Here is a 27,600-nt window from a genome sequence, read left to right on the forward strand (position 1 = left end):
TAGTGATAGGGCAATATTATGAATTTGAACACTATTTTCTCAATAATATAATTTTATTCATTCTTAAGCACAATTTCTTCCATAGAACAGCTTTTAAAATATTGTTGACAATATTCAGTAGGAAAAGTTCCCCAGTTAGATGTTAGAATATTTGTAATATCTGAAAAACAAAATTGTTAATTTATTCTTAAAAATCATTTATTTCCTACAGCAAGAAATGTTTTTTACAGTGAGAAGCAACAGCTTGTTTTATAAGGTGAGAGCACAAAAATGAAACACTAAAGACAATCTTCAACGTGAAATAAAGAAACAAAATGTTACCATGGCAACTATTTCTATTTCTATTTCTATTACATTCACATTCTTGTATTCATCTTTGAGATGTGTGTCGCCTTTGAATTATGGCTTGCTTAGTTGGAGGACATTTAATATTCAACAGTATTATTGATCTGCCTGCATTCACACCTGAACTGAGCTGGACGATGACATCAAGGTTTGCTCCAAAATATATATATATATATATATATATATATATATATATATATATATATATATAAATTAACTAAATTAACAACTTTTTAAAAATTCAATCATCACTGAACTTACTTAAACTGAACTATGACGCTATTTTGATCTAGAAACAAACTTTGTTTTAAGTGACTTGACTTGAGAATAGTAAAACATTGGCCACAGATCTGTATCTCAACTCCTGTGGCTATGTGATTACACATTGACATTAGGCAAGAGTGAGATGTCTAAGACGCTGTATGATGTCAGAATGGTGTGGATAAAAGGTCAATCCGTCCACCTCCAGTCCCAGGTTTGCCGTTTTACCACTGCGGACGCCATATTTCACCAAAATGTGGAGCATGTCTTCCTCCTGTTTTCAAATAGAAGAACCACGTCAAGGCATGTCTTCAGTAATGCATTCAGTGGTAATGGTCTTTTATTTTAAGCTACATGTGGGAGTGGGAATTTTAAAACCGGAACAGTATTATTAAAATGTCAACCCCTAGCAGCCACTAAGGAGAAACAACATGATAGACAGAAAATATTCAGGCTAACAGGAAGGAATGTGAACACAGGGTTAACGGGCTGGATCCAGCAGTTGTGGCCGTGGTAATTATACAGTATACTGGCAGAGCTTCTGAAGTGGTCTGCAGTTCACCACAAATGTAAAAATGGCCAGTGTTGACAGGAAGCAGCACTGCGACGTGCCTGCAAGTTTTATACCAGTGGATTTCCATTGAAAACAAAATGGGATACAAAAATGTACAGTATGAGGTGATATAATGAGGTGAGACCTGCATAAACCCTTGCAGTGCAGACACTCGCTGCAACAAAACACTTTTTTGAGATGAACAGATGTTTTAACTCTTTCCCGCCATTGACAATTTTTTGTAATTTATGAGAGAACGCTTCCCACTATTGACGGAATGTTCCGTTTTCATTCTTATACGGTAGGGGGCGCTATCACATATTTAAAAACAGAGGTTCTGTTCTTTCTTTTAATATAATGTGGCATGTTCAGATATTCATATTCAAAATATTCTGGACCAGAATAGTCGCCCTGCTGCGAGGGCTCTGCAACCAGAACCAAACAATGTGGGGCTCGCTAAACTAGTCGCATCCAAAGCAGTATCTAGAGCCCTTGCATTCTAGAGCTACGCTAAACATGTGCCTGGCAGTGCAAGTGACGATAACAGGAGAATATGTCATGACTCAGTGTTTGTTGACTGATTCTGACTTACCGTCTTTTTTCTCTCTCATGCTCCATTTACGAGTCCGTCAAACAACTGTGGTAAGCCAATGCTAAATGCTAACGTGTTGTGCTAGCAATTAGAGATTTAGATTAAAAAAGCGATGTCAGATTAATGTGATAGGCAATATTAGATATATGGTGATGAGTAAGTTATATTTAGTGATGTAAACAACAAGGAATGATAGAGATTCAAAACAAAGCTATACGGAGCTACAAATAGAAAGCACTAATATAAAAATGCTGGTGGTGGCTGGCAACTTTAAAAAATAAAACGCTGGCGGGGAAAGAGTTAATGTTGGACTGAACTGAGCCATTATCATTAGAAAACAGTGTTACCTTGGCTATGGTGGGCAGGCAGCCAGACCACAGGCTTTGTTGATCAGGTGTGGGTGACGAACCCAAACCTCTCTGGAGGTACCGCCAGTGCACTGGACAACGATTCAGAACATACAGCGCACAGGCGACAGCATAGCCACCCCAGTTAGACACTCCTGAACACATGAAGTGGAAGTTAGTTATGCAAGGAATATTTTGTTCATGGTACTCCTTCACAGATAACAACATTTAATATTAAAATGAAATGCATTCAATTAAATATTTTTGCGTTTTTCAATATTAATTTTGTCTGGAAATATTCTGGGTTAAAAACTGTAGAAGATCTGTCGACTATACTGTATACTGTATGTGAATTGCTGTAATCTCAACCTCAATTTGTAAACAAAAAACAAGTCTTGAAAGTTTTTTGTTAATCAAGATTATGGCACAAAAGCGGTCAACACAGCTTAATTTATAATGTTAATTTATACGTTTAAAAAAAAAAAGTAATTTACACATTGTTTTATAGAACTTAAACTACTATCCAACTGAAATTAGATTTTGAGATTATTCTTAAAGGGGTGGTTGATTATGATTTCACTTTTCTAACTTTGGTTAGTGTGTAATGGCGCTTTTCCACTGCACAGTACCAGCTCGCCTTGGCTCGCCTCGCCTCGACTCGACTCGCCTTTGTTTGGTTTTCCACTGTGTAAAAGTTGTACCGGTACCTGCTTCCAGGTACTTTTTTTCGTATCACCTCCGGCGAGGTTCTAAGCGAGCCGAGGCGAGCTGAGGCGATACTAAAACGTGACGTGACACACGGGAGACTGCTGATTGGTCAGCGAGAATCGTCACTATTCACTGCGCCATCATTGCACGCGCCAGACGGAGTATCCTGAATAACCCCGGCATTTTTAAATAGTTTTGCCAGAGATTGCGTGATATACCCATTACTAATATTATGTAAAACAGCATACACTCGATTTCCTCCATTGTCCTGTGTGTGTGGGTAGCGGGTGTGTGTCGCGTCGCTATGACGAGCACCAGGTACTATTGTGGAAGTACTATATGCAATGGAAAACGGAGCGAAACGCGAGCCGAACCGGATGGATGGATATTGTTGCTGTTTGAGCATAAACAACATCTGCAAAGTTACGACGCTCAAAGTTAAAGGGAGATATTTTCTTTTTAAAAAAGCTATTTCTTTTAGACTACACCAAACGGCTGGTAGTGACATCACAAAACCTAAAATTTACATTAACCCCGCCCCCGGAACACGATTTATAGATTATCAAGACAGAATATGCTAATCAATGACGAGAAGATAACTATAAACCTGCATAAATTCATCAACTAACCATTCAGAAATGTTGTCTACATGTCACTCGAGTCTCTCCATCTTTGACTTTTATGTTCAAAAAGGACATCAAATATTTGTTTATCCTTTTATGTTCAAAGGACTTTGAAAATTAAAAAAAACTTATCCTTTTATGTTCAGTGCCTGTGTGAGGTAATTGGAGCTGCTAAGAATGAGCTGTTGTAGACAAGATGGGAGCAGCAGCTCATTTGCATTTAAAGGGACAGACACAAAAAGTGACAATTTTAACATGCTGTATAAAAATATATGTGGGGTATTTTGAGCGAAAACTTCACACACACACTCTGGGGACATCACAGACTTATTTTACATCTTGTGAAAAGGGCATTATGCCACCCCTTTAATATGTTCCATTCTTTTTCCATTTGTAAACGTGCCTAAATGTCAACAAAATCTTGGAAATCAACATTTTTAAGTCAGAAACTAGGAACCACTGATAATGATAATGTCAAAGAACATCAACACCTTAGTTGCACTTCGTATATTATCGGAAACTGTCATTCTTCCTTTAGCCCCATAATGAGGAACAAGGGGGTTTATTGTGAAACTTTGCGTCTGACCATGTAGGTTGAGTAATCGCATGCAACGTCCTCACTTTATTTCCAGCCAGCAGAAAGGTAAGTGGTGCTCACTGTAGAGCTCCACCTCTCTGGATGTCATGTGTTGAGTTTGACAGTCCAGCTCCACCTCTGTGGATCTAATGGTTGGAGGGATAGAGTTATGGGTAGGGTGAGGTTGTGGTTGGACCTTTTAGCTCCACCCATTACACGTAGTAGTGGGAAGATCGGATCATTTTACTGACTCGGATCTTTGAATCTCGTACATCAAAATGAACCAACATTTGATGTGTTTGGGGAATTTGGGTAACATGTAAGATTTTAAATACATTCTGCTGAAATGAACGAAATGACTCGTTTAAAAAATATTAAATCGCATATAGAATAAGGAAAAAATTGCAATGCGAGGAAAAGGCCAAATTCAGGATATGCAGTCTGTTAGTTTACCTCACCTCCCGAAGCTGTTCGTTCATCCCGTGACATCCTCATAAACGGATCTATGTAGTCTGTAGCGTTACCGAATACAGAATTGACTAGTTCACGTTTTGAGTCTATCGACTTGAGGTTCGAGTCATTCGTTCATCACGTGACAGCCCCATATGCAGTCGGTACCGGATACAGAATTGATTAGTTCATCTTTTGAGTCTTTGGGTTCGAGTCCTTCGTTCATCACGAGACGAAAGACTCAGAAGAATCAGACCCGAAGACTCGAGAGGTGAACTAATCATTTCTCTTTCCGGTACAGACTGCATAGCCTCTATGGGACTGACAGGAAGAACTTAAGACTCGGACGGACCCGAACCCGAAGACTCGAGAGATCATTTCTGTTTCCAGTACAGAACCCATAGGATGTTGCACATGCACGGTCAACACAAAATGAACGAATCACTCTCTGAGACAACTCGGTAGTCCCGAGTAATGTTAAAGATTCGTTCAAAGTGAACGAATCGTTCATGACCCATCACTACACCCAAGTTACATCCAGAGCGGAGGAAGCTGGACTTCACGCTCCACCCATGGCTCTCCAGGAAGGATGTACACTCATTGCGTGGTCTCTGTGTGAGGTGTGCTTACCTGCTGTGATGGCAAAATCAGCAGCCACGTCACATGCTATCAGGTTCCCATTAGGCATGTATGCTTTAACTGCTGCTTTGACTTTACCCATACCAAGCTCATTACCACCATCTCCGATCCCTACACACACACACACACACACAATTAATCCTGTTAGGTAACAGATCTCATCACAACGCTCCCTAGTGCCAATCGTTAATTGGGAACTAAGTTGGTGATTCAAGCATTGTGATCGTTAAAAAAGAGATTAGGATGTTCACTACGTCACACCAAGCAACATTTGACAGTGCAAGTTAATCACGGATGTTTGTTGCTTAGGCGCTCTGGCTTTGTTACCAGTGGTAGTGATTCCCGCAATAGTGCTGGCAGTGGTGAAGAGATCGTCTATCGAGTCGACCAAATGCCTGATGTTCACCCCCCTCATGTTGTAGTAGTTCCCGTCTGCAGCCCGGCCGCTGCGCTCTATTGCCACCAAGTGGTCGAACCTTTGCAGTAGATATAGAAACAATTATGAGTTGAACTACATGGTAAACAAGATGTGGGCTATGTTTGGGAATAGTGTACTGGTTTTACCATTTCTACTGTTTAGTATACTGTGGCGTTAAGACCTAACCTTTCTTTTTTTTTAAATGTGTAACGAATGAACGGAATAATACCAAGTGTCTGAGTTTTAACATCTCTTTCTTGAGTCATTATTTGACCAGAATGGCAAGAGTTGGATTAAAGGAATATTCTGGATTCAGTAATCAAGCTCAATCGACAGCATTTGTGGCATAAAGTTGATTTCTGCAAAAAAATATTTTCACTTATCCTTCATTTTCTTTAAATAAAAGCAAAAATCTGGATTACAGTGAAAAAATTGGAAGTGAATGGGGCCAATTCAGAATAATTCCAATAGTATAGCCAGAAGATGTAAAAAATATGTGTGGTAAATGGATTTTAGCGTCACTTAACTCTTAAGCTTCTTATGGTACCAGTAAAGGTATATCCAATATCACAACTTTGTTTTCACATACGTTTTACCAAAATAATTAATGTGATTTTATAAAATCATCAGCTTCACACATTACTCTATTTAAACCCTCCAAAAAAATGGTTCCATTCACTTCCATTATAAGTTTTTCATAGAAAAAGCAAGACAAAATAATTTGTGGTAATCAATACTATGCCATAAATGCTGTTGATGCTTAATGCATTATTAAAATAATTTTCCAGACTCAGTACATCTCAAGTAATGGATAATGCACAGTAATGTTCATAAAATAAACCCCAACATGGGTTCTAGTATCACCCTGAAGCGGGTTATTTTATGATAATGATTGGCTAAAAGTATATTATCCCTCTTATTACATGGGTAATCACCAAATAACTACATAAACGGACATAATGACATATTCATTTGAGTTGAGACGGAAGTGTGATACGAGAGACATGAAGCTACCACAGTTATATACTATAAGAAATCGGTTATCGGGGAGAACAGTGAATTATACAATTTAATTATGTACTATACTACTGTTTATAATATTCATTGTTGCATATTGTGCTCAGTTTAACATAACATTTTTTAAATACACTAGTAGGCAGAATACTGTATAAATATACTTGACGTCATTTTCAGGCATATTCTATCACATTTGATCTTAATAAAGTCCAAGAAAAAGCAGTGGATGGAAAATTAGACTGAACCAGCATTACACCTGGGCTTTGTGGGATCTCCATCATGGCACAGGAAGTGAAGTGCTGAGTCAGGGCCTTTACTCTGGAAACTTATTACGGGAACTGGAGTCTTTATCACACCTGTTAGTGAATAACACACACACACACAGAAATCTTGGTACATTACAATAACACCCTGTTCTAACGTCATGTTTTCTGTCCGCACTGAAAGTGAAATGCTATGCAAAGCAACAACAATCACAGCCAAACATATTTTATATGTTTTCTTTGTAAATAAAATAGTTTTCTTTTTATGTCTTTTTTATGTTCTTTTTATTTATTTGAATATATTTTAAAATACAATTTATTCCTGTGATGACAAAGCTAAATTTTCAGCATCATTACTCCAGTCTTCAGGGTTACATGATACTTCAGAAATCATTCTAATATGCTGATTTGATACTCAAGAAACATTTCTTATTATTCTCAATGTTGCTGCTTAATATTTGTGTGAAAACCTTGATTTTTCCCTCAAGTTTTTCTGATTAATAGAATTTAAGGATTTTCCCCCCACTCAATTTTGTACATTTGTTGAATAAAAGTATTAATTTCTTTCAAAAAATAAAATCCATAAAAACGTACTGACCCCACACTTTTAAATGGTAGTGTATGTATGTGTATATGAGCTTGACTAATGCGTTTCACCAGCATTTTCATTAGCATATCAGCTCAAATCACGATACTATGGCTCTATATTTCCTGTTTAAAGCTGTTGTAAGTGATTCCAGTTATTCAGGGGCACTGACCTTCAACATTTTAACCAACCACACACCCTCCACCCCCAAAACATGTCTGCAAAAGGAGTCACAGACAAAACGTTTCTGACTAGCTCGTTTTGTGATTGGCTTAAAAAAAGTACAGACAGACTTTTCACATGGAAACCTTGAAATATCAGGGAATTTAAAATAGTGAAATTTCAAGAAATGTCATGGAAAATAATGGAAATTCAATGTTCGGTGAGTGTGGGAACTTTTGGGAAATTATTAATAAATGCAGAGCTTAGGGCAGTCACAGAAACAGGTGTAATTTCTCATGACATTATTTTAGTGATATCTGTTACTTTAATGCGAGCAACACATTGCAACAATTTTATTTAAAAAAAATATTTTATAAAAATAAAAAAATGAAGCTAGTTATGTTGCTTTATCACGTCTGACTAGCAAACCAGAGAATATCTAAAAACTAAAAACTAAATCAGCAACGATGAAGACCAAATGCGGCACCTTTCTTCACAGCATCCTGCATGATGTGCTGGTTCATCTCCAAAGCCCGCTCATCCGTCACGATGACCACCTCTTTGCGGAGTGCCTGAAACATTGCTGCCATGGCGATGGCCCCGGGCGGCCCATCAGTCTCTTCAGGGGGGGTGTGCATGTAGTGTGTGGGGAAGCCAGTAGTGATGAGAACAGAGGAGGAATGGGACAGAGAGAGACAGGCCTTCAGGAGCTCGTCCTGCAGGAACAGGGCCCGAATACCCCTCGCACCTGCACACAAACCACAGACTTACACTGCATGCATCTTAAAAATGATCAAACAGAAGTAGGGACAGATCACAGACTACAGAAAAACATTGGGCAACACTTATACTGTATACAGTAATAAAGTACTTTCAAATAATTTGCAAACTATTAGATGATAGTTCATTCATTGTAGTCTATACATTGTTAATATATTAATAGGCTAACATACAAATAGTGAGTTCTTCATTTTAACCAATTTATTATTGTTTAATTAGCTCATATGTAAAGCGTTAGATAATGTCTTTTATGCTTTGTTAACTTATTAACTGTAAATAGTCCTCACTTTAGATTAGGTCACATATGTCATTAAGTGCTTTAAACCAACTTTCATTGTCAGCTATTAAGTTTACATGAATTGACCATAAGCTTTACAGTGACCCTAAAAAGTATTTGTACACTTAGGCCACCCTTAATGTTTCACTCAATTTTTTAGACTTACACTGATACCTAGTGGTGTGTATGTAGCATCACGCAAAGGCAAATATTTGTTAGCAATGCCACTGTATAAATGCACTTTTCTGGATACATGTTTCCATGACATTAACTGAGACTAAAATAATTTTTGATTTGTTCTTAATTTATTCATTTTTTTTAGGTAAGTATCACATTCATAACTGCTGATGGTCAAAAAAGGCACCAAACTGAACAGACTGTATGTTTATTATTCATGTAAAGACTGCTGTTAAAGTCTTAAACTTTTATCCATCGTAGAGACTTTTGCACTTAGTGAAGTTTGTTAGTCTTTCATAACTCCAGGTGTACACTTCAAGTTTAAGTGCAAATATCACAGTCAGCCATAAACCATGTCTGCCCTCATAAGACGACCAACTCTAATAAAATGAAATGGTATATATTTTATACAGACTACTAATATAATATGACTGGAATCTTTATCTTATCCGAGTGAGCATGAATTAACTTTTTTTTTTCTTCTTTAAATAAATGACTGACATTTTGTCATACAGTATAAAAGACATTTGTTCTTTGTAAGTGCATCTTTCTTAAGCATTCACATGCTTTTTTGGGGTCAAAACGGTTTCTTCATACCTGGGTCTTCGACAACGAGCTCCTCAATTGCTTGAATCTGTTGTACAGCTCTTTTGCTAGCCATACTGTAAAGCTGAGGATTCTGGGAAATGCAGATTGTCAAAGGGCATTGTGCTGGCTCAAGTGTGAGGGGTGAAACCGTTTCTGCCTTTTGATCAGTGATGAACATGCAGCCAGGAGAGTGTGTGAAGGCTAGAGCGGGCTCTGCAACATTAAAAAACAAATGGTCAACATACAGTTCTCTTTCGACACTGCATAAATCTGTGTATACAAAAAAAAAAAAAAAAAAAAAAAAATGACACTACTGTATGTAAATCTACAGCAAAGTTCCTCAATGATTTCAAAATATGGCACACTTCACCGTTAAGTCCATCTTTATTGTAATATTGAGGAGTTTCTTGAGTTCTTACTGCAGCTCTGTACAGCCTCAACACCAGTGACCCCACAGGCCCAGAACACAGGCACATCACCAGAACACACTTCCACTAGGTCCCCATAGTCTGGCCGTGACAAGTCATGGATGCCCAGCAGCTCTGGAAGAGAGAATCAAGGGAATTTACGAGATGTTGAACACTTTCCCTGCCAGTGACTGAATTTTCCATTTCCTTTTTTTTTTTTTTTTTTACAATCCATGTTTTGACGTATGCGGTAGATACGCATCTTCTGAAATATTACAGAATCTAAATAAAACAATACATTTGATGAAAAACAACTGAAAAAAAGCTCATTAAATTATTACAATAAAAACTGAAGATGGATATTGATAATAAGTAATATTAATAAATAATATAATGGTATATAAATAATACTAAAATAACACTGATCAAACCAGGTGCAAACTGTTTTAAAGAAATAAAGCACAAACACATTTTTCAAATAAACCATTTTAACAAAAATAAGCTACTGTGTGTGTATACTGTATATATATATATATATATATATATACACTGAAAATAAAGACCAAAAAATTACTTACACCTTTTGGGTTGTCAAATGTTGCAGCATTGACAATGTTCATAGGTAATGTAGTTAAACTGTGCTTAATAGGTCACTTGCGTGAACTTGAACACTGCCTAGGAAAGCATCATTCGTTTGCACATGCACCTTGCATCAATATTTTGTGTAACTTTGCCTAACTTGTCCAATTGTGTTGGTCCATTGTAAATTATTATAGAGAAACTTTAATTATTTTGAAACAAGCACATACTAGGGTGTCCAATATGGACAGGGCCTCCATGTGCCAGTGGGGTCGCGTGTGTGCATTGAACCGCAGCATCCAGTTTGTCCTCTGGTACAGGTCTCATGCTCACCACCATCGGACAATCAAACTGACCTGCTCTAATACAAGGTACTGATGTCTGAAAAAACAAGAATAAGCACTTAGAGGATTTCCTTTTGCTCATTTTTACAATTTCAAAGATGGGATAAAAGCAGACTCAAGCTAATTTAAGTAATACGCTGTCCTGCACATGGACTGGGGCGTCTACTGACCTTGTACATGCTGACATTTTTACCCTGTTCCACATTTCTCACTGGAACCCCAGCGGCCGTCAAGGCTGCTTCGAAGCCAAAACTACAGCCGAGGTAGAATGTGACCATGTCCGCAAGCTGAGGAGTGTAGGACGATAAACTAGCCATCTTCTTCATTAGCTTGCCATTCTCAAACACACAGTACTCTGGACAGTCCTCCCTGATCAAAAGACAGAACAAGCAAGTCTCTTCATTTATCTATCGCACTTTAACCATCCATCATGTCATTTACAGCAGGAAAGAGTTTGAATTAAACGCATTATGTGAAACATATACTGTATGGTCGGTTTCTAGGCTTAAGCCTAGTTCCAGACTAAACTGCATGTTTGAGCTGTCTTCACTGAAAACAACTTGCACTGATAAAGCTTAAAATATGTCACATCCATTGTTTTGTCTCAAGATGCACATCAGTAATGTTTTTACCTAAGGCATGTTTATAAAAGCTACTTATTAGTCAATTTAACTAAAACCTAATCCTGGCTTAATCGAAGCCCTGTCTGTGAAACCGGGCCATAGTGAGGGATTATGGGTTGAGCATACTAAAGGTCCCAGCCTGTTTTTCTTATTCCTAGTCCATCTCTTGGTGTAATTATTAAATGACAAAATTATACTAGAACATTTCATTGTGAAAAACAATTAATCTTTTACACCCATTAATGACTAAATCTGTTCAAGGGGCCATATTACTCCCTTTTATAGTCTTGATTTTGTTTTTGGGGTCTACTAGAATAGGTTATGCTTAAACGTTCAGATTTTCCATGACTGCTGCACTTCTCTTCCCAGTCTGTCAGTAACGCTCTTGGCTGCGTTTCCCAAAAGCATCATGTTGATCATTGAGACTACCGCCACAAACGTTCTCTACGCTCAACTTAACTCATGATGCTTTTGGGAAACGCAGTTCTGTTTAGTTGAAGTTCCTGTCTCTATGAAGCCCCTCCTTCCGAAAAGTCAAATGTGCTGTGATTGGTCAGCTGGGCCTGTGTGCTGTGATTGGTCAACTGCTTTGAGTGTGATTCAGAAATGTTATGCCCCTGGCCAGAACCACGAGTTTCAACTAACTACTAATGCAACTCAACAGGCCAGGGTTGCTGCACACTTTTAAAGCTTTTTAAGACCTATTTAAGACCGGAAGAAATCAAGTTTTGTTTATAAGATATTTACTGAGTGTTTTTGTGCTGGTGCCATGGCTGGTTTAGGCCTGTTGTTGACAGAGCTGACTCCCGAAGATATTCATATTCTATACGGTGGTCAGTTCACAGCAGTGACAAATATATTTTTTTTTATTAAGGGGCAATATTTGCCACCTTAAATTGATTTCCAGGGGCATTTTCACTTATATATTGGCATTTTTAGATGTATGCATCACCTTTTATGTCAACTTTTAACATACAAATTAAAGTCTATTAGAATAATAACAGTACCACTGTTACCAGTCAAATAAATCATTCAATCAAAATCCATCGTTGCAGTGCAGAGGTGACACAGAAGCGTCATCAGAACTGGCATTAATATATTTACTCTCCATTTACAATTGCATAAATAAAGCTATGAGATTGTTTTTTTTATTCATTCAATATTTAAATATGAAATGATTTCTAATTAAAGGGTACCTTAAATATGAAACTAAAACCACCAGTAGGTGACGGCAAGTCATTAAATTAGTTGAGGGAGTCATTCATTCAACCGTTTTGTAGAATCCGTAGGATCCGAATTGAATTTGTAGTATCCGCGGGAACCCTGTAGGCCCCGCCCCTTTATTTTGCATATGCATATTGTGGAATAGCCTTCCGGATAATGTTACGTAATGTAACGCAGCTCTCCCACTTTAAATCTAGATTAAAGACACATCACTTTAGCCAAGGTTCACATAATGAACCTCATAAGCTTGTACTCCAGTTATATCAAATGAAATGCACACGATTATATTTTGCTTTAAACGCTAATTATTATTTCCCATTTGCTTTTTGGTCTCTACCCCGGGACACCCATTAGGGAAGCTCTAGTTTGTATCCAGAGTCTTATGAAGATTTCAAATGACCCAACCACTGCGAGGACTTCAGATGATGTAATCTCTGAATCAACATGCACCACTGCCAACATTTATATTGTAATCATTCTGAACACAACTTGCAATAATTGCTTTAAAGAGATAATAGTCTAAATGAATACATGATGTTAGCAAACTGGATGATTTGTATCATCTTAGAGCTGTAATTTTATGACAGACATTAGTCATTACTTTGACAGTCACCTCTGAAAACAGATTACTCTACATTGTAATTTTGTGAAAAGCACAATAATTCAATGCAATTTACATTTATTTGTGAGTATGTTCCAGCAAGAAAACTCAAAACTACTACAATCAAGGCGTTTCAGGGAGTTTAGAAACTTCTTACTGATATAGACAACAAGCTGGCAACACTTTTCCCTTGGCTTCTAATCTATTTCTATTTACGAAAAAATACATATACTGTGTTATACTAAACTGGAAAGCGTCACAACAGTTGCATATTGTTGTCCTATTGTTTGTTTAACTGCTTCTATTGCTCTCCTCATTAGTAAGTCGCTTGGATAAAAGCGTCTGCTTAATGTAAAGTAAATAGATATTAACTCCCTTCAGTCACTGTTGAAGGGGTGGTCAAAATCCCTTGTCTCTTCAGTCAGTTATATATATACATTTTCATTCCATATCCTTTTGAATGCTTACATTACTTTTATACAAATCAATAATCAAATATATATATATGCATTATCACATAATCATTTCTATATTCTTTTGTGCTTGTGAAATTATATATTTTCTCTAGAGAGCAATGCCATTTCTCTGCCTTTCTTCCTGAGGAGCTATGTTTTGGCTAACTGATAATACGAAGCTCAAGCACTCTTCGGCCTTGGCGATGTTATTTGGTGGTGTTCTGTGTGTGTGTGTTTGACTTTCTACGTAGGTATTAGGGACACAACGCTCAGCCTCATCGGCGCTCTCTTCTAACCTGCGAGGTCAAAACTGACCTACATCTGAGGATTGGCGACAGCTATCCTGACTAATGGCGATAGGCACCTTTTATCTGCTCACATGTGTGAAATTGTTTATGGTCTTATATTCTCTTAGCCAATCAGATGTATGATGATGCGATGCTTGCCCTTGCAAAATGGTATAATTGGTGTATTATTTTGTGTAAGGTAGAGTTGGCTTGCGACCTCCTCGTGAGACTTTGACGCTCGCTCTACCAATGAAACTGCAAACTATTCTTCAGTAAATTTTTATCTTTTTGATTGACTCCTGGTCATCTTTTCTACATATCTGGTCTCGGGTCTTATAACTGTTCACCCCTCTGAGAAATGCTGTTGAAAGTGGTTCAGACCAAGCACTACAACACACTTGTAGCCAATCAGCAGTAGGGGGCGTGTCCACTCATGATGGGGGAGGAGAGAGAGTGAGAAAGAGATGGCTGAGAGACATTACAAAAAAGAAAAAGTTAGAGGAATATCACTGGAAAAAGTTGTGTTAAGATCAGACAGCTTTAATATTAAAGCGCTGGAGAGATCTGAGAACGGACGCAGAGGTTGTTTCTGCTCCATACATTGGTTTTGAGTGTCATTGTCTGGAGCTGGTGTGCTGCTGCTGGCGACTAACAACCAACTCTTGCTTTTATATACTCTCGTGTACTGGATGTTCATTTTTTTGTTCATAATCTTGGCTTTATTTTCCACAAAACTTTATTTTGCTTCACTTCTGCTGTGATAGAGAGATGTCCACTCTGGCAGGGTGAGTTAGTTGGGGTTGATTTCAAATATTAACAGTGCTAAACAATGATTCTCCGAAATTGTTAACTGCAACTTTAAGAAACAGTCCAATAGGTGGTGGAAAAATAAAGTAAGAATGAAATGAAATTTGAAAGTGTTGGTCAGGGGTTTTCGGTCTGTGATCTCTCTGTTGTGCAGATACAGTACCTGATGTCAGATCCTGTGGCGAGGGAGCAGCTCCATTCTCCACATTTGCTCCTGTACAGCAGAGGGAGCGGGCCGCTGTTAGCCCGACAAAACGCCTCAAAGTCATCAGCAAGATCCTTGTGCAAGATCACCACGTTAGCCTGTTGATATCCTGTCAGTAAACATCATTTCCTCTGTGAGATTCTGCAATTGTCTCCATGCTTGCAGACTTTGCAAAAAAAAGTAGTAATATTTCATTTTACAGATTATGAATGTACAATTTGGTATGCAATAATAAAAAGGATCTGAGTCCTCTAAAAATCATAAAAGATCCTTCTGGAACAATGAACTGAAGTTTCAGATTTTAATTTATATACTATACAGTACAATTATATTGAATTCTTGGTACTCATATTATATTAATTTAGAATCGGTTCAAAACTACATTAGAAACAGAATTACATTAGCATTCCTTAAGGAGTAAATCATCCAGCTTAGGTGTCAAAGTCTAAGTGAACACTCGTGAGTGAAGTTCAACAGTGTCATAAAAGCAAAACAGTAGTTAAGTTATTTGTAAAGCTTTGCACTATATGCAGAACATTATTCAAATGTATCAATCTCTACTCTTTTCTTTAGAGAAAATGAACACAATGTACTTTGTCAATGCATTTAAATGACATGTGCATAATAGGAGTTAAATGAATCCCCCAGTATAAAGCACACTCGTTTGTCAAGCAGAAATGTGCTTTGCTAACACAATGATAAAATCATCATAAAATCAAGAATTTAGGTACCATTAAGGTAACATGGCATCTAACCATGATTTTCTTTACCCTTCCATACCTGCTGCTATACCAGATGTGTTGCTAATATCCCGACTCTGCTGGCGAATAACAGTCCGCAGAGCACGCGGAGACTCTGACTTCCACATGCTAATTCAAGACACTTTCCTCAGCCAGACACTATAAAGCCAGCTAGTTAATGATTTTAAGCTGTTGTAAAGATTAATGCAGGATGGTGCACAGTAACTAACACCAAACCGTTTGTAAATCATACCTGGCCTCATGTTTGCTGCTCGGGTGCTGTATTTCAGTCTGACAGCACGACGGAGAAAAGTTCTCATACCCGCACATTTTTTCAACAGCACTGCAGGAAACATGGTCACACGTTACTGGTCTGCAAATGATGATGTCCTGGAAATATCAGAGGAAACTTACTTTCTTTATATAGTGCTAAATACAACCGAGGTTGTCGTAAATGCTTTACATGAAAATAAAAAGAATAAAAGATGAAACATACATGCATATTAACAAATCTCACACCACATTGAGATGACCCGTTATAAGCGGTCAATAAAAAAATGCGCCTTGAGCAAGTTCCTGAATACTGATAAAGATTTAGCAAGACTAAAAACTGATTTCAAGGCCAGAAAATGTGCGTGCGTGTAATGGAATATTTAGGGTCGTATTTAACCCTTAAATAAAAGAATGTTTCTTTAGCTACCCAGATCTATAACCAACATGGATGGATCTCTACTTATACGAGACGATATTTATATACGAGAATATAAAACTCTCCTGATTGTAGAGTAACAATTACAGAAGAATAAATGAAAGCATATTTTGTTACCTTTTTGAGCTTGGAAGGGTTCAGTTTGAGCAGATGTTTTATACCATCATCACCTCCTCGCCAGAGCTTATTTCCCAGAACAATCAGCATCTGTCTCATATTCGCCATATCAAACATATACTCAAAGCTTCTTCACCAGATCCACTATCAAGTGACAGTGACACTAATATTTGACTGCGCTCTGCAGGAAATCACAGAGCCATTTCAAGTTTTGCTGATGATTCTTCCTATTCTCTTGTTTTCTGCCTGCGGTAACTATGAGTGAAACGTCACTTCATCACTGTGTATCAGACATTATCAGTACATGTATCAGACCTTGTGGAATTAAGGTGAATTGCACTTATTCAGTCATCAAAAATTCAATTATTGTTGTGCAGAAAAAAAAATATATACTGACAGGTTACACACCTCGGGTTATTAGCGACCCAATACCATTTTTTTTACAAAATGTACATGTTTATAATGAATTGATTGAGAAACACTAAGATGCTAAGATTAGACTGTCTAACTTTAAAAAATGAATTAGGAGGAGGGTAGTGAATGACGAGGTATGCTTTAAGGGTTAAATAGTTTACATGCATCATGTATGTATCAAGTGGAAAGCGTGAGACGTCATAACTTATCTCTCTTTACTCATCTTCTGCATATGTAGAGTTCATAAACAGTCTGTCTCATGTCTGATTCAATTTGACGTTTTTAACTGATATAAGCGAAGACACTAATTAGGCTAAGTAGACAACTTTAACTCTTCAAACATTTATTTTAATATTTCCCATTCCAACATGTATTTTCCACTGGCCCTAAGTGTTAGATTTGACTGGTATAGGCCTCTGGCTATAATTTTATTTTGTTCATTGATGAAATATGGCTAATATGCTGGTAAATCTGTATATTCTAATGAAGTTTAACAATGAAATGTAATATATAATGAAATATAAACAGTACCTCTTGTTAAAAGCGCTAGCCTATAAATGAAGGTGACTTGACTTAAAATTAATACAAATAAAAAACTACTACAATGCTGTACTTTAGTTTTGAGCATAGGCCTACTGTAAAATACTGTAGTTAGTTTAACAGTACTTTTACAGTGGTATAATACAGTGGTATGGCTATTTGTTGCCAGTAAGTTACTGTTGATTTTACGGGATGTTTTTTGTACAGTGTAGCAGTGGAATATTAGGCTGTTTATTTCACCCTCACAAGGCGAGATCCTATTAAATACAGCTTGCACAGAATTTACACACATCTGGCTTACTTGAACATACACTACGCAAAAAATAATGGCACGCTTGTTCATTTGCATTGAAGCAATAGCAAAGATTAAAGATTATTTGTACTATATTAATCTGTCCACCTAAAATACTTTTTGGATTAAAGGGATGAGGATGAAAGAGGGAGGAGATGGCTGGATGACAGGATTTTGTTTAAGAAATTAATGTATGAAATCCAAATTTTATTGTAAGCTGTGACATTAGCCTAAATCTGGTTTATTTATGGCTAGTAGAAGTTCTGAATGGCTGGTAACTTAATTTAGCAGCCAAATTGGCTGGTGAGAGAAAAACCCTGGATATATTGGTTTTAAATATCATGCAATGGCAAATGAGCCCACCGGTGCCAGTGACAGTTAACAGGTTAAAGCTAATTTTAGACGTTTCTACTGACTCTCTTGTTTGATCTCGTTCATTAAAATGAACAAATCTTTTTTCGAGTCATTTCTTAAAGCCCCTTAAAATGTTATACTTATAACAGCCAAATTCCCCGAACAAATCCACCTACGCAATCTTGATCATATTCTGAATTAAGAAATCATAATGCAGTCAAAAATTATTTACAAGGAACATAAATAATTAGTTTACCTTCCGAGTCTTTCGGTCATTTGTCACGTGACAGACGCAATGAACGGATCGTTTATGAACGACTCCTCACTAGTCATCACATCAGCGCTGTTACTACACTACACATCGACGCCACATGTTACTCACGTCGTTCGCAATGTAAAACGATAATAAAAAAGTGTATATCTGCAGTGGAACGGAAATATACGCCGTCTAGAAGCGCACTGACACCGTGTCTGGGACAACCAAACAAAATTTTCACCAACAAAAAACAAAAAATTAGATATTTTCGATGCTATGTCGGATTTGGCAACCTAGCGAGGTTACCATAAGCATTTACAAAACTCACCCATCGCTGTGGATCAGAAGCGAATGCAGAAGGTTAACAGCGATTCTGTTAGAGAAGAAAACAAAATGGCCAGAACGGCACTACTGGTTTTGTACACAAGAGGGGGCTAAACAATCATTCAATGGCCAAATACAAGACGGACACCAAAAAACATTTATAAACTGTATAATTTAATTGTTTTCTCCATACAATACTCGTATGTTTCTTATAGTTATTCATATTCTTTTTAGATTATTGCTTTACATTAAAATGCATTGGTTGGATACATCCATTGCTTGCAAGACAATACATTCAAGTTACACACCAACGTCTTATGTTGAAAATCATTACATCTGTACCTTACAGGTTTCTTATCTGCCGTTCCACTCACAGTGCAGCAGGTCACTTGTGAAGCAGTGGCGCATGTATCTGTGCATGTGTCTTTAATAAATCAAAAGACTGCATGAGAAAGTCTCACACTCGTGTGCATATTAATGCCGGACAGAGTCATTTGAAGCATTTTCCTTGAAGTTTCTGTCCTCTGAAGACACATACAACGGAGAGTGCATATAAGACTACTCATGTGAGAGTGCTATACAACTGGCAACAAAGACATCCCATCTGAAGTGACCCGATGAAACAATCAAACCACCCCAGAGGTCAGAGGTTTATAAAATACACAATGTAAAAAAAAGAAGAAAAAAGTTTTCAGTTCAAATGGTAGCACTTACATTAAGCATGGCACAAATTATCTGCAACAAAGTAAATAATAAAGGATAGTATGCTGACAAGTATCTTAAGGTGTAGATTCAAATAAATCCAGTATGAATGCACAAACTATTGCACTGGAAAAAAAAGAGAACTCCCAAAACAACCAGGAGAGAAACTTAACAGATCAGAAAAAAAAAGTATTACTGGCAGCATTTAATGCTGGAAAGACTTAACTATATAACATGGCAACCAGGCATAGGAAGCTTTCAATGCTCCTCCAACATTATGCAGATGGTGTATCTATTTCAGCTGAATAATGTAATCGCAGATCACCACTGAAAAACACCACAGAACAAAGACGAAAGAAAAGAGTCATCAAGACAACACCGTCATTCCGCACAACACAGCCACAATAAACTAAAGTCGACATTCTACAGAATGGCAATTGTGTGATGTCAGATTAGATGACAGAATCTGCATGCTCGTGTAACAGCGGTGGGCGATTTCAGCAGCTTTCACAAACTATGAAAATATAATCCCCATACTCAGCCCTCACCCACTGAGATTGCATATATATATATATAATGTGTACATCAAATACTTCAACACCTGTCGTTCTGCACACACAACAGCACCTCCTAGCACTTGACAACGACAGGTTCTACGACTGACGAAAGACACAAAAACGTGTTCTCCTAAGCTCAAGTTCAGATCTCCTGAGCCCACTAGCAGCTGAATAGGGGTCCAGTAGCTGCCGTTTATGGGTAACTCTCAGGAGACCGGTCGAGAACATGTTCAGGTCATATTTCACCCCAAAACTTTTTTATGCTCAAAGAAAAGTCTATCTTGAAAACTATTTAATATTTTTATGTATTGGGACTTTCACGATTTACATTTTCTAGCTTAAACCTCACTACTGTTATTTTAAATCATGGCAACGCAAAAAAATAATAATCTCATAATTACGCAAAAGAAGAAGAAACCGTAACATTTTCATGTTTCATTTCATTCTCATAACCGTAATGAGATTACTTTTTTTTTTACCGTCATACGAAAAAGCATTAAAAAAAAGTACATTTTAAAGTATACATTTTTAAGTGTTTATAATTCATGGTAATATTTTTGGGATTAAAAATGTGCTTAACTGCGATGGAAATAAATGGTGTAATCCATGTAATTGTCCTAAAACTTTACTTACTGTACTTTCAAAATAAAATGTATGCGTTTTTCTTTTGATTTTAGGGTGAAATATGACCTGGGCACAATTTCTTGATTCATCCTTATAGGGACATTGACAGTGAGCTCACAAAGCTTTTGCCCTGCATTAGAAATGGCTTCTTTGTGTCAAATCATGCATTACAGACAAACGGCAATAAAGATCCAGAGAGGGAGGTACGGGTGCATTAGAAATAAAGAAAAAGTGGCCTCTTAGGTCACATATGTAAATCCACCCCCCACCCCTCATCTGTAAGGAAGCACTAGTTCAAACAGGATCAGTGATGTTATATTTACATATAAACAACAAACACGTAGATTTATAGCATGTTTGCAAAATCCAAGATCCTCTGTGATGTCATCAGTATGCGTACGAAATATTAAAGCAGCCACAGTTGCTAGTCTCATCTTTCACACTGCTAAACAAGAAGAGCGGTCCTGAGGGTCGTCTGCTCTGGTCTGAACGAGAGGTGAGGAGCAGCTTTTGATGTGTGCTTTATGGTTGGTTCCATTCACTAATGCAGGTCTGGAATCATAAAGGGAAACCCAAACAGATCTAATTGCAGAGCTTCTGTTTCGATGTGTCAGAAGCTGGTCGCCCTCGCTAACCTCTCCATTGGGCATCTGCCAGAAGCTCTCAGCAGGAAATATATTGTCCAGCTCATAAGGATTCCAGAACATCTCGCCCCCTGCAGCATGATCCATAACAGAAAATCTGTTACGAGTCATATTTTTCTTGGGTGTAATGAGCTGCGAGAATGACTTTCTTGCCCGAGGGCAGTGATTTCATCTTTTTGTTGCACCACATCAAGGACATACTTAAATTTTTTCGTAATGGAGGAAATAAATTAATGTGATATAGATGTTTTATGCCACATATAAAGTGCATTATATTCATGTTCATGTCACAGAGTGTCTTAAGGGAAGACAGAAATTTGAAAATGTAGATTGCTAATGCATATAGGAATGAGCAGCATTCTTTGTCATTGCTGTGTGTGTGTGTGTGTAGTTTGTGATAAAAGACTGTACAGACTGAATCCTCCAGCTCCAAACAATCCAGTAAAGAATTACGAGCTGCATTGTGATTGTCCAAGGTTCAGAAGTGGAAGAATATCCAGTTATAAAGAGAGCTGCCAAGGAGAATTTCATTTCCTGGAATTGATTGAGAGTCCACAGTCTTCTGAGAAATGCAGTTCTTCCATCTGAACCACAGTGGTGTGAATGTGAAGTGGGAGACAGTGGTTTTCTTCAACAGTAGAGACTCAGTAAGGAGATTACACAGAGGAAACAGCAGAATCATTGGTGATTTTGGTTCCTGGAGGTATTTTGGTTCAAAGCCCATGACAATCTCCTGACCTACAGTTCCTCGAGGCACATGGGCAGGTTGACAAACGTGAAGACGTTATATTCGATCATGACAGAAAAGCAGAGGAAAATGACATATAGAATAAGCACGTAGACGCCCAGCTTAAAGTCCAATCTCCACTTGTTCACATGGATCCCCAACACCTGAAGATGGAACAAAATTAAGAGTTAAGTCAAAGCAAAACATCTTATATACACAGCATGGACACCTAAACACTGTCATGCTGTAGCAGAACTGTAATTAAGTAGGGCTGGGGGAAAAACTAGATTTTCCCATTTATTTTGATCTTCATTTAAAACCCAAGATTGATCTTACACGTTATGCCTATTTTTAGTGGCTGTGTACAACGTACTTGTAAAGCGCTTCCAGTCCTGCACATGCTGCTACGTTCTACTGAATGCACTTAACTGCATAGTTGGTCGACCAATAAATCAGTTTTAAAGATGAACGATGTAACAATCATGAGGGCACATAATAGTTGGACACATTTGAAAAATATATTTAAAAACAAGTTAATTTGACTACGATCCTTTGCTCTCTCTCTCTCTCTCTCCCTTTCTGTGATATATTTATCCAATTATAAACCGATGAGCCAAAACATTATGACCACTCACAGGTGAAGCAAAAAATATTGATCATGTCAACAGTCACATCAAGTTGTGGGTTGATTAGATGGTAATAATTTCTCGTTGTCAACGAGTTGGATGCAGGAGAAATGGCCAAGAGTAAAGCTCTGGGCAATGTTCTGCTGGGAAACTTTTGTTGGGATTTTCTACCCAAACATTGCAGCAGACCAGGTACACTCCTTCAAGACAATGGTGTTCCAAGATGGCATTGGCCTCTTTCCGCAGGATAATGCACCCTGTCACACTGCACACATTGTACACAGGAATGGTTTGAAGAACATGATGAAGAGTTCAGGGTGTTGCCCTGGCCTTCAAATTCCCCAGATCTCAATCTGATTGAGCATTGGTAGGATGTGCTGAACCAACAAGTTTGATCCATGGCAGCTCCACCTCGCAACTTACAACACTCGAAGGATCTGCTGCTAATGTCTTGGTGCCAGATACCACAGTGACAGGACACATTCAGAGGATTGGTAGAATTCATGGTTCAGTGGGTCTGCTCGGTTTTGTCGGCACACGGATGACCAACAGCCTATTAGAGAATGTTTTGGCTGATCTTTGTATATTTCATCACAATAACTTTATTTTATTGAATTTATTGTAATAAAATCACAAAACTTTCTGAAGTTATTTTTGCTAATTTTGTAATAAAGTTCAAGTCTTTTAATGTACAAAATATACTTTTTCCCATTGAGTTTTTTTTCAGATTTTAAAAACTATCAGTGGATTAATCAGTGGAAAATTATCATCATTATTAATCAGTTATTTGCCAGGTTATTATGGTTATCTGTAAAATTCATTATTGGTCGACCCGTAGGACCCTGCAGTAAATCTAAATAGTGTAGCCTGATTCCCAAAACCAATGACCCTTAGGAGTAAGTTCTATCGGTTCAAAAAAATAAAAAAAGGAATTGGCAGTTTGAATCTAAAATAATGCCCTCTATAATTTAAAATGTGCAGAGAGAGTGAGTATTTTATATACACAAGCAAAATATACCCATATGAATCAGAATCAAATCTAGAGACCTTATGTAGCTCCGCCCCTTTTAAGCGCTACACTCGTTGTCTTGTCTTCCGGTCTGTATTCTTACAGTGATCTTGCCTATTTATGAATGAACGGCTCGTTTTAAAATCTTAACGGTCTACTGACATTTGTTAAGACATCTGCTTTAAACATTACAATCCTAATGATAGTACTTTTGGCCATGTAGTGTATTTGTGAGGTGAATTTACTCACAGTTAAAGTAACCGAACCTAGCAGCAGGACAACGGAGTAAACCAATCCTCTACTGTTGATTTGAACCTAAACAGGACAAAAAAATAAAAGGTAATTTTACAGTATTTGTGGGAGTGTGTGTGTGTGCACATGGTTGAGGAGTGACAAAGACAGATACCACAGAGCCGTAGTTGACAGCCATTGTCTGGATGCCCCAGGGAACGCCGAGCCCAACCAGGATATCAAAGACGTTGCTGCCAATCGTGTTCGAGACAGCCATGTCCCCCAGGCCTGAGCACATCCAAGACACAAATCCAGAGTTGGAAAGTAAGCTCATTTTGGATGAAAGATAAGCAAAGGTAAGAAAACCAAGAAAACAAAACAAAGGAGAGCTCTACCTTGTCGTGCGACAATAAGACTAGCTATGCAGTCAGGAACACTGGTGCCAGCAGCCAGGAAAGTTATACCCATAATGACATCTGGGATTCCAAGTGTGTATCCAACGATTGTCACCTGCACACAGCAACCCACATGAGAGCCTCAAAGAAATGCAGATGCTTAAAGGAATAGTGATGTAACATGACCTAAAATAAGCCAAAACTCAAAGAAATATTGAGTCAAAACAGAGACATTTTCTAACTGCCATCCGAGGGCCCCCCAGGGGTCTAAAACTTAAGGAAAAGCTAAAACCATTTTACAAAATACTAGGACAAAGTTAATGCATATTAAATTCAAGTTTATTTGTAGAGCTTGTAACATATTGTTTCAAAGCAACTTTACAAAAAAATGCTTGTTTCAATGTTACAATTTAGAAAGTACTCTGTTATCAGTTAGAGATGAGTATCAAAATAATGTCCATATAGCAGTAATACTGTATACAGCTATAATATAGTATGTTATGTGGTTAGTGAACTTTATGTGAATGGAATGTTTTTGAAGCTGCTGCCACCGATAACATCATAGATCAGTTTCTGTGATAATATGTGCATTCCTACTAGGACATTTTTATCATTCAATAATGATAAGCCATGGTTTACAGCAACACTCGAGTCAAGACAACTAATTTGTTTCTTTGTCATGCTAAAGAAGATGCTTACAGAAGTAGGGATAAAATCTTGTACAACCAGGCCAGAAACACACTGACACACTGAGATCCGAGTGGCTAAAATAAGCTACTATGAAAAAAAAGAAAAAGTTCATCCCAACAATCCGGCATCAGTCTGGACAGGCCACTGCCCCGATCTATGGAGAATCAACAACTGGCTGAGGATCTAAACCGGTTTTACTGTAGCTTTGAAAAGCCCAGTCTTACACCCCTCCCCTGCTCTGATCTGCCCTTTACACATACTGTACACCAAAACCTACTTCAACCCCCCTCCTGCTATTCAACCTGCGCTTATGGCCTGTGTGGAGGACGTGTGCAGGGCAGTGTTGGGCATGTTACTTAAAAAAAGTAATTATTTATAGTTACTTCTCACAAATAGTAACTGAGTTATACATATTTTATCATTATAAAAGTAACTAATTACCAGGGAAAGTAACTATTGCGTTACTTTTAATAAAATGTTCAAATATGTCAAATAAGTTAAATTAATGAAATGGACACTAAATTGAATAAATTATTATTATTTAACATTGTACACTAATCTACACTATTTTAATGTTGCTGTGGGACAATGTGAGATACACCTATTAAATTCAATTTATTATAAATATTATCACTACTATAGTGGAACAATAAAACAATAGATGGTTTAGAACTTTAAATATTTATTGCACAGACCACAACTGGCCAACAAATAAGTCTAAAGATTAATTGATAAAACTTCCAGACAACTTCACAACTGGTAGACATACTGTAGCCTACTTGAAGTATTTTCTTCCTCACAAAAGTAAACAGTTTAGTGCTCTCAATAGCCTATAATAATGAACAATGTACCAAAAATAAATAATAATAATAAAATATAATATTTTTTAAATAGGTTTATGACAAAACCTAAATGAGTCTTTATATACTTATATTTTTATTCTTCAATTTTATTACAATATTTCTATGTTGTTGTATTTGTATATGTGCACGGGAGGCTTCAGTACCAAGAACAATTCCTTGTGTGTGTGAAAGCACACTTGGCAATAAAGCCCTTTCTGATTCTGATGTGTTACGATTTTAAATATCCTGCATTAAGATAATTTGTTATGTTTAAATACTAAATTATATTAAATAATTCAGGAAAAAGCAGTATCCAAATACAGATGCTTACATACACAAAGGAACTCACCATCCACACCATGATGTAAGAGAAGGCAGCTATCCACAGCGTTGAAAGGAAGAAGGACAGCATGAAGCAGAACTCCCACCGCGGCTTGGCACAGTTGGGCACGGTGAAGTACAGCAACACCAAAATGGGCCAGGAAATGAAAAACTTCACTTTATCCAAAGCGCCCCCTACAGTCACATGGTACAGCATGTCACCAATTAAGCCTCCACAAAAAACAAAAAAAAGTATGGCTTTTATTTATGGTGACTTAGGGGTTCACTGGGAGGGCAGCACAGCTCACAAGAAAAAACAAAGGAAAAAGCCATAATCTCAACACAATAACAAAAGATCCTGTGTCATGTGATTCTCACAACTGAGTTCACACAGATTTAAACTGTGCATTGTTCAGTCAATTCTTATTGTACCAGGTACATTCACAACAAACAAACCCAAAATATACTGTATATGTGGCAAAAGATACATCACTCATAACTGAAGATAATAAAAAAAAACAGCTTAACATGCAAGTTAAAATGTCCAATTCTTTGTTTTTCCATTTCCAGATTTTACTATCACCAAAAGTGAAATATTTTAGTCGAGTTCATACCGAATACCGGTGTTTATTTTTGTTATGATATGAATTTTTAATTATGTTTTCAGGCAAAGAAGGGCGAGGAAACGCAAGAGGAATCATTTCGATGTTTGAGCGATGTCTTAAACACGCTTCTCTCTTTCTGCGTGACTCACTTCGGGTGCGTGTGGCTGTGCGTACAATTAAACGTGTGAGTCTGGATTTTCGCCTATTCTTCTGCATTTAAAATAGTTTGAATGTGTAAATTGGCAAGACAAAACGCATCCGAATTATAAACTTTCACTCTATGATGGTAAAATGTAGCAGTTAATCCGCGAATCACATGCGTGCCGAACCGTTGATCACGGATAAACTGCGATCCGTCACACCCCTAATAGGTTAAACTATAATTGATAGCTGTCAAATTATATTACAGTGCTTCCCATACATTAGTTCACATATCAAGACAGCCTTTTAGAAAGTCTATTGGTGGTTGGTATTCAGGGCTGGACTGGCCTTCGGGCATACCGGGCAAATGCCCGGTGGGCCGACGTGCTTTTTGGGCCGATACATATACTTTTTTTTTTTTTTAACGGGCCATAAAACTCATACATCGGCGGCCCATTCGTTTTGTTTTGTTTAATTGACAGCGCTGGGTTAGTGCCGGTGTAATGCATTGGTCAAAAAACGTAAGCGTTAGTTTTTTTCCCACTGACAGACCGGCCCATGAAACGCGTAGATCAGCGTTTGCTTTCTTGGATCTAAGATCAGATTGGTTGTTTTCTTGATTGACACTGGGCTGGCCCAATCACATCTTTAAACACCTCCCCCTTTGAGCGAGCATGCCGTGTCAGTGTGTATCTGTCAAAATAGTCGGAGAGATGGAGAAGAAACGCACGGAATGTGCAGAGAAATAGCATGAAAAATAAATACAGGCCCTTCAAGCAGACGCTGTAAAATGTGTCAAAATATATATTTTCTGCAGCAGCAGGACCTTCATCAGCTCCAGTGAT

The 27,600-nt window shown here is 37.6% G+C and overlaps 2 protein-coding genes across 11 annotated transcripts in view; both read right to left on the reverse strand.

The window, feature by feature from the left end:
• Nucleotides 1-4: 4 nt before the first annotated feature.
• On the reverse strand, nt 5-18,722 carry dglucy (D-glutamate cyclase). Of its 4 annotated transcripts, XM_079633630.1 has the most exons (14): nt 18,318-18,636; nt 16,462-16,551; nt 15,889-16,025; nt 14,854-15,004; nt 10,864-11,062; nt 10,580-10,730; nt 9,783-9,905; nt 9,373-9,576; nt 8,029-8,289; nt 6,787-6,886; nt 5,423-5,571; nt 5,087-5,206; nt 2,099-2,253; nt 5-880 (listed from the first exon to the last, which is right to left on the reverse strand). In XM_079633630.1, the coding sequence occupies exons 3-14, from the start codon at nt 15,989-15,991 to the stop codon at nt 737-739; spliced, it is 1,860 nt and encodes a 619-aa protein (XP_079489756.1). In that variant the 5' UTR covers nt 15,992-16,025; nt 16,462-16,551; nt 18,318-18,636; the 3' UTR covers nt 5-736. The 4 variants fall into 4 exon arrangements, with proteins under 4 accessions (XP_079489756.1, XP_079489757.1, XP_079489755.1 ...); XM_079633631.1 differs by lacking the exon at nt 16,462-16,551; XM_079633629.1 differs by lacking the exon at nt 18,318-18,636 and having other exon boundaries at nt 16,462-17,569.
• Nucleotides 18,723-18,794: 72 nt separating this feature from the next.
• Nucleotides 18,795-27,600, reverse strand: part of slc24a4a (solute carrier family 24 member 4a) — a 52,582-nt gene continuing 43,776 nt past the window's right edge. For all 7 annotated transcript variants that reach the window (XM_079632442.1, XM_079632443.1, XM_079632444.1 and 4 more), the window contains 5 exons: nt 26,038-26,204; nt 24,157-24,271; nt 23,937-24,049; nt 23,780-23,845; nt 18,795-22,059 (listed from right to left, as the gene is read on the reverse strand). In XM_079632442.1, coding sequence (XP_079488568.1) covers nt 21,907-22,059; nt 23,780-23,845; nt 23,937-24,049; nt 24,157-24,271; nt 26,038-26,204 — 614 coding nt within the window. In that variant the 3' untranslated portion in view covers nt 18,795-21,906. The remainder of the gene's footprint in view (nt 22,060-23,779; nt 23,846-23,936; nt 24,050-24,156; nt 24,272-26,037; nt 26,205-27,600) is intronic.

This window comes from Phoxinus phoxinus (assembly GCF_949152265.1).
Source record: "Phoxinus phoxinus genome assembly, chromosome: 13".
In the NCBI taxonomy this organism is placed as follows: Eukaryota; Metazoa; Chordata; class Actinopteri; order Cypriniformes; family Leuciscidae; genus Phoxinus; species Phoxinus phoxinus.

Excerpts from the sequence above, each read along its gene's own strand:
- dglucy (XM_079633631.1), bottom strand. The coding sequence starts at position 15,991 with ATGTTTCCTGCAGTGCTGTTGAAAAAATGTGCGGGTATGAGAACTTTT. Across the intron at positions 15,005-15,888 it reads AGCAGCAAACATGAGGCCAG|GATATCAACAGGCTAACGTG; the intron begins GTATGATTTACA and ends GTTTACTGACAG. Across the intron at positions 9,577-9,782 it reads TGAGGCTGTACAGAGCTGCA|AGCCCGCTCTAGCCTTCACA; the intron begins GTAAGAACTCAA and ends TTAATGTTGCAG.